The sequence below is a fragment of the Cryptomeria japonica genome, chromosome 5, assembly GCF_030272615.1.
Source record: "Cryptomeria japonica chromosome 5, Sugi_1.0, whole genome shotgun sequence".
Taxonomy (NCBI): domain Eukaryota; kingdom Viridiplantae; phylum Streptophyta; class Pinopsida; order Cupressales; family Cupressaceae; genus Cryptomeria; species Cryptomeria japonica.
The window spans coordinates 155,312,243-155,324,736 of record NC_081409.1 but is presented as its reverse complement, the minus strand read 5'-3'; the positions used below and the strand labels follow the sequence as shown (position 1 = coordinate 155,324,736).

Sequence of the window (12,494 nt, the reverse complement as noted above, 5' to 3'; positions counted from 1 at the left end):
CGCTCATCTTCTTCAAGTTGTGAAGTTCGCTCATGTGGTTGAGTTCATGAAGGTGAAGTTTGCTCCTTCTGCCTTGAAGGTGAATTGAAAACCAAAATAAACCCTTCCTTCATCATTGTAATGTCAATCCTTAGATTTCTCAAGCTTTCATTCTCAAAACATGTCAAATTTACCTAATGAAGACTTAAAATGCAAAATTCGCTCCTATCATGGAGCACATGAAAGAAACTTCGCTCTAAAGAATGAGGTGATCTCAAATCAAAACCATGCTCACTATTTTCATTCAAATGCTCTAATTCACATTCAAATAAGGCTTTTTAAGAGAATTCGCTCCAAGGGTGATGGTCATGAAGTACATTCCTGAGGGCATGCACATGAAATGAAGGTTCTAACTTACTCATTTCACACCTCACACAAGGTTATCCACCTAGCCTTTTGACCACCTATACCCCTCTGATGCAAATGTGGGGGTCCCCATTTGCGATGGGGCGATGTGTGAAATGGTCACAACAAGACCCAATTGGAATCTAGTGAGAATGAAGTTCCAATAATCAAACCTCCATTGTCAAACAACCAAGTGATTGATCCACTATTATTGACAATTAACACAGCAAAGAAACCAATGGTGGTGAATATAGAGATCATTGGAAGATATCTCACCAATACAATTGTTGATGGTAGGTCTGTTGTGAACATACTTCCAAAAGACACTTGGAAAAGTCTTGGCCAGCCAACTATTTGGCCCCCAACTTTTCAACTAGTGGGTGCAGATCAATAAGGTATTAAGGTACTTGAAGTTTTATGGGACAAAAGGTAATTATTGGAACCCAAACATTTTTAATGAACTTTGTGGTGATCTCATTAAGGAAAAAACTGTACTATGCATTGTTGGGTTGGGGTTGGCTGGTAGCAACCAAAGCTGATCGCGACTAGAAAAAGAATATAGTCTCCATTGAGAACACGGTTCGGAAATATATAATTGATTTGAAAAACCAAGCAGTCAGTGAAGAATTCATCGAATTCAAATTTTGGAGAAGAATGGACGGAGAATCAAGGTCCAATGGAACCAAACAACAAAGGAATTCTAGAGTTACAATCATGTTCGAAGGATGAAACAAATTCTCTCCATGGCCTATTTCATTTGCGAAAATAGAGGATTATTAAAGTATTCCCATCGAATTGTAATTTTATCAAAGCTACAATCTCAGTGAAGAGCAACCGATGAAAGCATGCAAAATTACGGCATCACATGAGAGAGTATAAAGAGAAAAATATTTAACGTGGAGCATACAAATTTTGGTCAATTCAAATCAAATTCACATAAAATTTATAGAAAAAGAAAAGAAAATTAGAAAATAATAAAGTTGTGAGGAAAAAGCAAAAAATTAATATTGAAATATTGAATCTTAGTGAGAATTATATGAGGACCAATTATAAAGTAGCAACTTTATTATCATATCGTATGACAAAATAAAGTAAAGTTTCTTTCAATAAGGGGAACACATAAAATCATTCAACTTCCACATAACGTATGGCTTCTACCATCAATTTTTAATTCCACTGTACTGCCTCCATTCTTCCCCATTGTACAACACCATAAGCAAAGGTATCTAAACATCACACGACAAAGGTAATTCAAAATCACAAGGCAAATTCTTTGTACGACTAGGCAGCTCCTTGAGTTCATTGTACAGCAGGCACTTTGTTCCATCATAGGACTAGCTCCACACACCAAACAACGACTAAATTTTACCATATGGCAGCCCCATTTCTACATTGTATAGTGTTTGAAGATCACCATACAACGGTCTCATCGTTTGAATTACATTGTACGACTTGAACCAATTCCTCTTGAACAACAACATCAATTCACTCAACAAATAACATACATTTGACAAACCTACAACATAAGGTGTCAGTCAACAAATAGCTTACGTTGGCTTCCTAGTTCCAATGTATGACAAACACAAGTCCTCAAGCATCAAAGTCTACGTCAAACATAGGAATTTCACCTCCAAATCAAATGTGTTGTTAATGTTGCTTCACAATATAAAATGCCTTGCTTTTATAGATGCCTTTGGAAAATGAAAAAAATATTAAACCAAGGCATGCTCCTTTGGTAATTGAAAATTCATTAATTATTTTTCCAAAAAACACTATCTTTTCCTTCCATTTTAAGCACCCAAATTGAAAGAACAAGACAAGAAAGGAATGCCAAAAGTCACTTGTCTTATGAACACTTTTCTAGGAATCAAAATTAAATAAAAATAAATATTAATTCTTCTTTCCAAGTTCCCTCTAACATGCCAATGGACCACTTCAAACCTTTATTTATGTAATATAATCACATTAAACAACCTAGTAATCTTTGATTTTTGAAAATGGAAGCCAATTCTTGTTAGAGGAAGATCTTATCCTTACAATACTCCACAAGATGCTCTTGAAGCCCAACCTACACGAAAAATGCAAAAATTAACCAATCTGCTCTTACATTTCCCATAACTTGACCCTTGAAATTCCTTTTAAAAGAATGGAATAAAAACATAGTTTTGCTTCCAAAATGTGCTGTTAATGTTGCTTCACCATATAAAATGCCTTTGTTTTATAGATGCCTTTGGAAAATGAAAAAAATATTAAACCAAGCCATGTTCCCTTGGTAATTGAAAATTCATTAATTATATTTCCAAAAATCACTCTTTTCCTTCCATTTTAAGCACCCAAATTGAAAGAATAAGACAAGAATGGAATGCCAAAAGTCACTTCTTATGAAAACTTTTCTAGGCATCAAAACTGAAAAGAAAAATATCAATAATTCTTTACAGGTTCCATCTAACATGCCAATGGACCCCTTCAACCCTTCAAACCTTGAAATTATGTAATATAATCACATCAAACAACCTAGTTGCCTTTGATTTTTTAAATAGAAGCCAAGTCTTGTTAAATGAAGATCTTATCCTCACAACACATCACAAAATGCTCTTGAAGCCCAACCTACACCAAAAATGCAAAATTAGCCAATAAAAAGAGAATATGTTTTTGGTGATGCAGGATTTGCTTGTGAGCCCAAATGCTCCTGCATCAACATCTCTCCAAAAACTATTCAATGCTTTAGAAGCCTTTGATTGATATTTTTCTAATAAAAATAGTTGGGCCATAAATCCTCCATCTTTTGCATTTGATGAGAGTTTACCGTCTTGCATGCACCCCTCTCAATTCTATTGTCCTTCCTTCTAAGTGAATGCACATGAATAGCTACTAGAAGTTCATCTCAATAGTCCCCCATGTGGTAAGCACTCTAGTCCCAAAACAACATATGTTGCATCCATGGAGATAGCAAACATTGGGCAATTAAGATGATAATCTCCCATAGATAATTTAATGCTATTATTTTTCTTTAAACAACTGATGATACCCACATCAGCAATTAGGACTTGAAATTATAGAGCTAGACATATAAAGCAATTTAGACAAGTAGTTAACTTCTTGTTGATGATGTTGTGAGTGCTTCCTAAGTCTATCAACATTTTATTCTCTCTCTCTTCAAGAAACCCACTACCTTGAGAATCTATGGTGCGCTAATTCCAGGAAGTACATGACAAGAAATGGCTGAGTTGGTATCTCCCAATTCCTCACATGTCTTGTTGGTGCCCTTGAATGTTTCATCTTCCTCCTCTTCCTCCTCAATTTATCCTTCAACATAGAACACTTTCTATTAAATACATTTGAGTCCTCAACTATACATGCTATCATAGTTAAAGCACCCTTTAGCTCTCGTCTCTTCAATTTGTTGTGGAGTTAGTTTTGTAAGCTAAGGGAGTGATTGTTTAAGAGTGCTTCTATCTCTTATGTTTATCGAACCTTGCCTTCTATTGGCTACAAAAAATTTCCTCTACTTGCCTTGCCATAATCATTGCTTGCGACATAGAATCCGAATGGAAGTATTTGATGTGTTCCTTTAAACCCACTCAAAATAATTCCTTCAAATTTTCCTTTACAATATTCTCCACCGTTAAAGGAATTGATGAATATAATACACTATTTTCTTTAATTCAGCAAGTTGGCTTAAGTAACTATCCATATGATTGTCACCATAATGTGGAGTGAGCTCCTCTTGGAAAATAGACCATGTGACAACACATCCCCTCTTTTTCTTTTTTTCACACAACCAATGATACCAAATAAATCGGTTTGGTTCCAAATATAAGGATGTCGTTGCAACCTTTTGTTGTCATGGAATATAATGATAAGCACAGAATTGCTCCATTTGGCTGAACCAATTGGTTGGATTCTTTCCATCAAACTTTCACTAATAATTCAAGCCATAGAATTGGATCTTTGGTGTGAAGTGTCAAGCCATAGAATTGGTTAGAATTCAACTTTAGATATATTTCCTAAAAGAATCATGTCCTTTCAAAAATACATCTTCCCAAGTCCTGTGGCGTGAATCTACTTGCCAAGCATCCATAGAGGTTATGAGAGAGGGTGATTGTGTGCATTTTTCATTGTGTAACGTCATAAATTGCACCCTGTGCAATTCCACATGACGAGTCTTTTCTTTAGTTGAATTAAAGAAAATAATCAAACCTTAACCTTAATCCTAATTCACAAACCATCCTTGCCACCCATCATGTTTAATTCCCCAACCATTAGGTCCAGATTGTGCTTAGACATGTGTGCGTCGTGGAGACATCCACACACCACACTTTTGTCCCACAACTAAAGGTGGTTGTTGGGACGTTACACTCTGTTTTTGGCAATGTAATGCACTTTGCAGTTGCATCGATGTCAAGATGACTACCAGTGCTTAAAACTTGCCTTTTAACTTAATTCTCTCTCTCTGAAAAACTCTCTTATTGCATTTTGGTAACTTTCTCTTGCATTCTATACTTTTTGAGCATACACACCAACATACCAATCCACCATTATTGTGCTTGTCCCATTCACAACTCCACCACCTTACGCCATTGCCACCAACAAAGCTCTTTCAACTCGAAGGTTGTTGCCATTCCTCATTCCAACAAGCCACATTGCTTCTGGTTTTGCCAGAGGGTAACTTTCTAAGTTTTGTGTTTGATTCATATTCTTTATATTAGCATATCAATATATTTCATCCATTTCTAAATTATCTATTTTGTCTACAATCCCATCTATAGGCTATTTGTGGAGGTGGAAACACCAAAGCAAGAGTTTGATTGAGGTAAAGCTCTAAACGCAGCCACCCAAATATTTTGTCCTGGTCTTGTGTGTGCAGGTTCCAGTGAAGAAGACCATTGTTCTTGCTGGAGTTTCATTTCATGGATTTCGGTAACATTCCTTTCCTTCCTCCTAGTCTTTTTAATGCTTTAATTCTATTCTATAATATCTACTTTCTATACTTTCATTGCATTTAGCTTACAAAATGTAGTGTATGTCATTTTGTTCTTTCTAGTACTAGTCTTTGGGTTTGCTCCATACTGGACGCTTGCGCACCTATTGTCGTCCTTGACCCACACGTGTGTCTAGGATAGAGAGCTCACAAAGCTATCAAGAAGGTCTATGTGGCATGTACTTTCTTTCTCTTTGAACTAAATAGTTTAATTAGTTAGTTTAGTTGGTTAAATGCTCATCCCCTTTAATAGTGAACAAGCTCAGAGGTCGTAGTTACCTAAGGGTTTGTTCCAAGTGGAGAGTTGGGACTCGGATCCTCAAAGGGTTTGATTACCCTTCGTAGTGGTTCATTTTTCACACTCTACACATTGATATCTTCTTTTTGAGCCATTAGTATCAAGAGCTCCTCCTAAACCTTGGTAGTTGCTACATCTATAAAAGCTTGGATATCCATGGAATCTGTTTGTTCAAGTTGGATCACCCTTCTCAAACGACTTCCCTAAGGTGAAATGGTTCCTTTACTTGCCTCTTGTTGAAGAGTTTGCCATGATGCCACCAAAATAGTTTTGACAATAACTCACTCAAAACAAATCCAAATAGTTCGAAATTTTTGCTATAACTTACTTGGACCTAGATCTCACTTTTCTAAAAAAATCTACAAGAAATTTGCTGATTTGCAGCCTTAGAGAAAATTTAGTCAAAACTCTAATTTCACAATAACTCCTCAAAATCCGTCCCAAATGACCTCAAATCTAGACAGTCACAGCTCCAATATGGCCTTAAAACATCCTACAAAAATCAAGAAAAAAAGTTCCAAAACAAGAGAGATTTGCTCTTTGTAATACAAGCTCCAAAATTGAAAAAAAAAAATTGTGGATAATTGCCTTAATGATGCCAAGAGCATGCTTTGATATCAATTGTAATGAAACTCTCAGAAGACAAAAATATGATAAATAGTCTACAAATATTTAAGAATAATAAGCCACTTTGAGGGGGCAAGCCTCCAAATATCTCCAATAAGAACACAATTTGCATTCTAATGATTAATAAACACTCACTATATCCTATATATACCCTAGCTATGCCTTGGATATCACCCAAGCCAACTTGGATACCTAATCATATCACATAGGCGAACTTGAGTGCATAAATTACAAATGAGACTAATGAAATGATTACATATGTCATAAGCCAGCTACACATGTCCCAATATAGTTATTGGGTTAATGGCATAACAAGGTGCCCATTTGCTTTTTTGCAGAGGTTTTTCAAATGATTTAACTCACAACTTTGAATTTCATTTCAATTTATTCCATTTTTCCATTTTCAAACATTGAATATAGTAATAATTCCATTTATCATCGCCTTCATCTTTCTAAAATCCATTTCTTCATAATCTTTTATCTCTACCATCCACCACCAACTTTCTAAAAATAGAAATTGTAATTTTAATGCTTATCTACTCCCTCCAAGACACAACAAAAAAAACAAAAAGCAGATTTTTCTATTAAAAAAAAATTGATCTCTGAACTTCATTGAAACCTCTGGTCTTGAATATTGGACCCTTTGAAGTGACCACTTTATGTTTGGAAGACAATTCCCATATATGATTCTATCTCAATGAATTGGAAAATATTTGCCTTAGCCTCAATCCTTCCTGCCTCTATCTCGCATCTACCACCGCAGTGTTTCTTTTAATTTCCTCTTTCTTTTCTCTGTCTTAATTGGTGTTTCCGTCAGGATTCAAAACTTGGTAATTTTCATGATGAGCAACTTGCATACAATTGCCCTAGACAAACCAACACCTAAGGACTTGGCTAATTTGAAAGAAAAGCTAACATAATTGAATTAATGACACACAGATAACCTAACATCTAGCTACACATGTCGATCTTTAAATCTTTTTGGGGGTGGCAATTTTGGGTACCAACAGTACTAAAATGTGAAAAACATTAGGACCAAAAACATAGAAGCACAAGTTGCACAAATATGCTTTACCAAGACAAGATGAAAACAAATGATTGTAAACACCCCAAAAGATTTAAATCTAATGATAGCATGCTGCTAGTCACAGAAAAAATCAATGATACAAAAATTCAACAATAATTACCATGCAAAAGACCCTAGTTTGATATTTTAGTTACGAATATGTGTACATGCAAAAGTAGACCCACCATGTTGCATTGAGTATAAAAAAGGCTTTCCAAGGCAAACAAGTTGCATAGGAAGCAAAATACCCATCTATCTTCCTACATAGGAAGCAAAACACCATCTAACCTCCCAAATGAGAAGCAAAATATCCATCTACCCTCCCACAATATATCCAATACACCTCTCTCTAATATAACAGCAACCCCAAAACAAACAGCACTGCAGTTCTGTCACATCCCTCATTTTACAAAGCCCTTGGCCTTGACATTTTCACAAAGATCTCAGCGAACTTCAAGCAAGATGAATGATAAGGCATGAGTTGAATTTGCTTTTAATGAAGATGAAAAAATCTGGTTAAGAACTGTGCATATCTTTAAGTGTATTTATCCAAATGCTTTGAAAATGAGCTGTTTAAAGCACTTTTAAGTTAAATAACTTGCTTTTATTCATGCACTTTAATGTATGCAGTTTAAAAGAGTGGCCTAGGTCCTAGAATAAATGAGTTAAACGAAATAATCCAGCTGTGCACCTCTCTGTGTGTATATTATATATAATAAAAGAGAGAGAGAGGAAGGGAGAGAGGTGAGAAAAAAATTTCTACGCCAAGGACAAGCCAGGCGCCACTGTGGCTTATGAGACCCTGCTTGTGGAAATTCCGAGAAGAGGGAAACATATTACCCATATGTGAATATACTGAATATAATTCTAGCCAGAGCAGAAGCAGAGGAACAGGAATGCAAGGTCTTAGGACAGAGCACCATTATGCATATATATATAGATGCCCAAAAGTAGAGAACATATTACACGTGTATGCACTGGATATAGTTACAGAGAAAGCAGAAGCAGAGGACCAGGAATGCAACGTCTTAGGACAGAGCACCATTGTGAAGCAAACTGTTCTCATTTTGCTGGCATACAAAACAATTTCTTGTGTAGTGGCACAAATCAACCACCTAAAGGATCACAACATATTGTGGATAGCTACCCACATAGATACCAACAAGTCTGCACTTTCAGGACTGGGGCCCTTCCTAGCACTTTGCACGAACATATAAGACACACAAAAGACATGCCTATAACTATGATTCCCCTAAAAGGAAATAAAATACATCCATATAATCAAATTACATTAACTGACATCTCTGATGCTGTAAGCTACAAAGTGCATTACATTCGTCACTAAGAAGCACTAACAGTTACTGAGAATATTGAATCTTCCATACCTTTCCAACTAGAGATGCCATTGCGATGGGATCATTGGGGTGTGCACCAAAGGCATCAATGAGCTTCCCAAAGAATATGAAGAAGACAGGAACGGCTGCCCCGTGCGCAAATGCCCCCACCGTCCCCAACGCCATCAACACATAGTCCAGTGCATCAGCAAATGAAAACAGCTGATACAAGGCCACACTTCCAACTGAATCAGTCTCTTTTTTAAACTTCTCGTCCTTATCTTGAATTTTTCCACTACCCTTTTCCACCTCCAAGGTGCCCACATTGTTGTCAGCCATTGTTTTGTCAGTGGGAGCTTCAGCAGCTTCCATTTGCTACTGCAGGGAACTCTGAAAATGCTTCTGGTGTAGTGGGTTTAAGCTACATTCGTTATTTCGTTCCGAGCTCCAACGTAGAACATGTGAGATGTCTGAGCATGTGAGGAATCCATTATTTAATTGCCTTGAAGCTCACAGTCCATGTGTCCAGACAGATTGACGATGATGCTTCAATGTTTTTTGTTTTAAGCTCCATATAGTTTAACACTCCTTTATTGGCATCACTTGCAAATCTAATGGACAGACAAGATTCTTTTGTTAGCCAGCTCTAAAGCATCTTAGAGAAGAATTGTTCCACCTAACACTTTACCAATTGCGACTGATTTCCCCTCTGCCATCACAGTTGTATACCAATATTTTTCTTGATAATTTGAAGAAGTAAGTATCAAATCATATAATGCACTGAAAAGGCCTGTTAACGGGTGGCTAAACAAATGATTCAGTTACATCATAACTATAGGAATACTTGTTAGTTTGTTTTACATAATATTTTTAAAGCTATTATTAGATAAATAAATAAATTTAAACAAAAACAATTCTATATATGGAATAAGTGTAAATAGTCAAAAGAAATTCAAATTAAATATCTTTAATACATTTATCTTTAAAATGTAGAGAGATATTTTATTTATTTTAGAGTTATTTTATTTTATTGTTTAACAATTATTTATTTAATAAATCTTACACAGTAATGTGAAATAAATTATTCATTGTATTTTAATCATATAATCATTTTAGAAGTATTATCTACTATTTTATTTATTAAAGTGCATAGTTATTTTACTATTTTGTTTCCTAAAGTACATAATTATTTCATTAATCATATAATTATTTTAGAAGTATTATCTATTATTTTATTTATTAAAGTGCATAGTTATTTTACTATTTTGTTTACTAAAGTAAATAATTATTTCAGTACAATGATATTATAGAGTTATTAAGAAAAAATTATGTGTCATAAATTTTATTTGTATTGTATTTTTATTCTTTTTGTATGTTGGTCATTTAATAGTTTATGTTAGCATACTTGTTTCATTGTGCTCCATTCCTTGCCTCCTCACGTAAATACATATTTAAATAAAATGTTGAAAGATTTTGTTTAGTTTTATGATAGATTTGTTGGTATACATTTTTCATTATGTACAATAATTATATGTGAAATGTAAATAAAAAATAAATATACCTAGTTTCGTGATTGAATAATAAATATAATCTAGTATGATAAAATCTAAAATGCATTGAAATCAAGAAACAATAATGTATATTGCGAATTGCCTCGAGTTTGAAGTATTATGTTTTTTTCATGTTGGGTCAAGTTTGGGGATCAAAGTTGAGTCTACAATTGTAGAAATGTCCTTCACCTATGGAATTGATATAGTATTTTTTGCAACTCTACTTTTCACTTCATCTGGTTCACCTTAGCTTTTTTTGTCTTCTCTAATATTAGGAGATTCCATTAGTGTTTCAAGGAGAAATGTGCTCTTAGATGAATCTTTGAACAAATTGATGAAACAATTGAAGGCGTCATTCTTTGTCAATGCATATTTCTTGGGATGATCATTTAAATCTAGACTCCTTTTAATGCATTAAGTCCATAAGTTCAACAACTTAGAATCAGAGAGGGTGAGAAAATACTTCTTGGTCCATAAATGAATGTATTAAATACCTTTAAATAAAAACACCTAGCAATAAATTATGTATATTTATACATTTAGTCAACCCAAGATGGAAAATGAATTAGTCAGAGTTGAACAAAATTTAAATTTAAATTTTGAATCTAAAAGGGTCAACTCTGTGATGGTGAGGAAAACCGTGTGACCACAGAAAAGACCACAATCATAAAGGGGCCAAATCAAAATGTACAATGGGTGCATGAAAGTATATCTAGAGGTCATGCAGCTAGTAGTAGGCTAGAATTAACTTATTTTGAATAAATTTAGCTAGTACAATAAATTTAACAAGAAGATCAATGACAATTGTAGCACAAGAGAAAAGTTGGACTTGTAATTTAAGCAATAACATGTGGAATTTTTGAATTGATGATGACTGACAAGCAAATCTATTTTCAAATATTAAGATTCTACACTAAAATAAGTTAATGAATAAAAATTAGGTCAAAATTTAAAATCATTTAATGTTCACGACCTTTGAATTATGATACCTGACTTTGTAATTCAAAACCCTACTCTTTTGTAAACATTCTCGTCTTAAAAAGCTACCCTACCTGTCTCTACCTCTAGCATATGGCATGTAGAAGTTTGATTCAATCCCCATTCTAAATATGGGGTTGGAGGTTTTTAAGAAAGAGATGTTCCACATCAAGCATATGTTGACCTACATGTTCTTATTTGGGCTAGATTGCCTAACCTCCCCCTATATTTTTTACCTTATCCCAACCTTTCCTTAATTCAAAGCTTCAACCTTGGGGAATCTATTTTCTCTCTAACAAAATGCCTCTCATTCTCATCCTACTTTTTTTGGTATTCTCATTCAAATGGACATCTCTAGGGGACTACCAAAAGAGTGTTGACTTAAATTCAACAATCACATTTGGAAACAACTTGTTGATTATGAATGTATTAGCTTTTTAGTGATATTCTTGTTGTGCCTATGATTAGTTTGGTTGAAATCATGTCTTAATTTTAAGAGCTCCCTTGTAGTTTGCAAAACCAAGAGTGTTAAATGTACTTCATGTGGTTCAAAACTAAGCCTCGTCATCAACTTATATTTGTTTACTCATTCTCTCATTTTTCTCTAGCATCCCCAACTTCCATTTATAAGGTCTTAAACATTTTGGAGAATATACTTTATGAGGTTTCTCCTCCTTTTCCTATTAAATGTGTTAAACATCCATGGAGTAGATTAGAGTCATCTCTTACCCCAATATTGAGTAGTGTACCTCAAAAGTTTTCTTAAGGTGACCTCTCAAGTGGTCTTTCACCCACAAATCATACATTTATCTTTAAACTCCTTGATTTTGGTCCATAGATAAAGGATTAGATTATGGATTCAAATATGAAATCTTCTTATACATAGATCTCCTATCTTTGATGCCTAAATCCCATAAGAAGAGACTGGTAGCACCAAATACTTTCCCTTGACTCATAGATCAACATTAGCTTATTATTAATTTTAAATACAACTAAAATATAATATTTTATACTTTAAATATTTCTTATTAATTTAATCTAATCTTATTTAATCTACTTTAGAAAAAGTGAAAGCCCAATAAACCTTTCAATTGAGTAATAAAAATAATATTACATATTAATCAATATAACTTTAAAAATATATATGTGACCCATTTAGCCATACAACCTATGAGATAAGTTATTGATACTTAGAGATACTTGAGTTTTATGATTTTGGATATGAGCTTAGTTTTATGGTTAATCATGTAGTGTCAATCTTTTAAAAGCTAAATAC

At 34.2% G+C, this 12,494-nt stretch overlaps 1 protein-coding gene across 1 annotated transcript in view; it reads right to left on the bottom strand.

Annotated features, from left to right (window-relative positions):
• The window catches only part of LOC131067633 (ABC transporter B family member 13), a 67,662-nt gene extending 58,232 nt beyond the window's left edge, over nucleotides 1–9,430 (bottom strand). The window contains exon 1 of the mRNA XM_058002725.2: nucleotides 8,742–9,430. Within this exon, the coding sequence (XP_057858708.2) occupies nucleotides 8,742–9,062 (321 nt within the window). The 5' untranslated portion in view covers nucleotides 9,063–9,430. The remainder of the gene's footprint in view (nucleotides 1–8,741) is intronic.
• Between the last annotated feature and the right edge of the window lie 3,064 nt (nucleotides 9,431–12,494).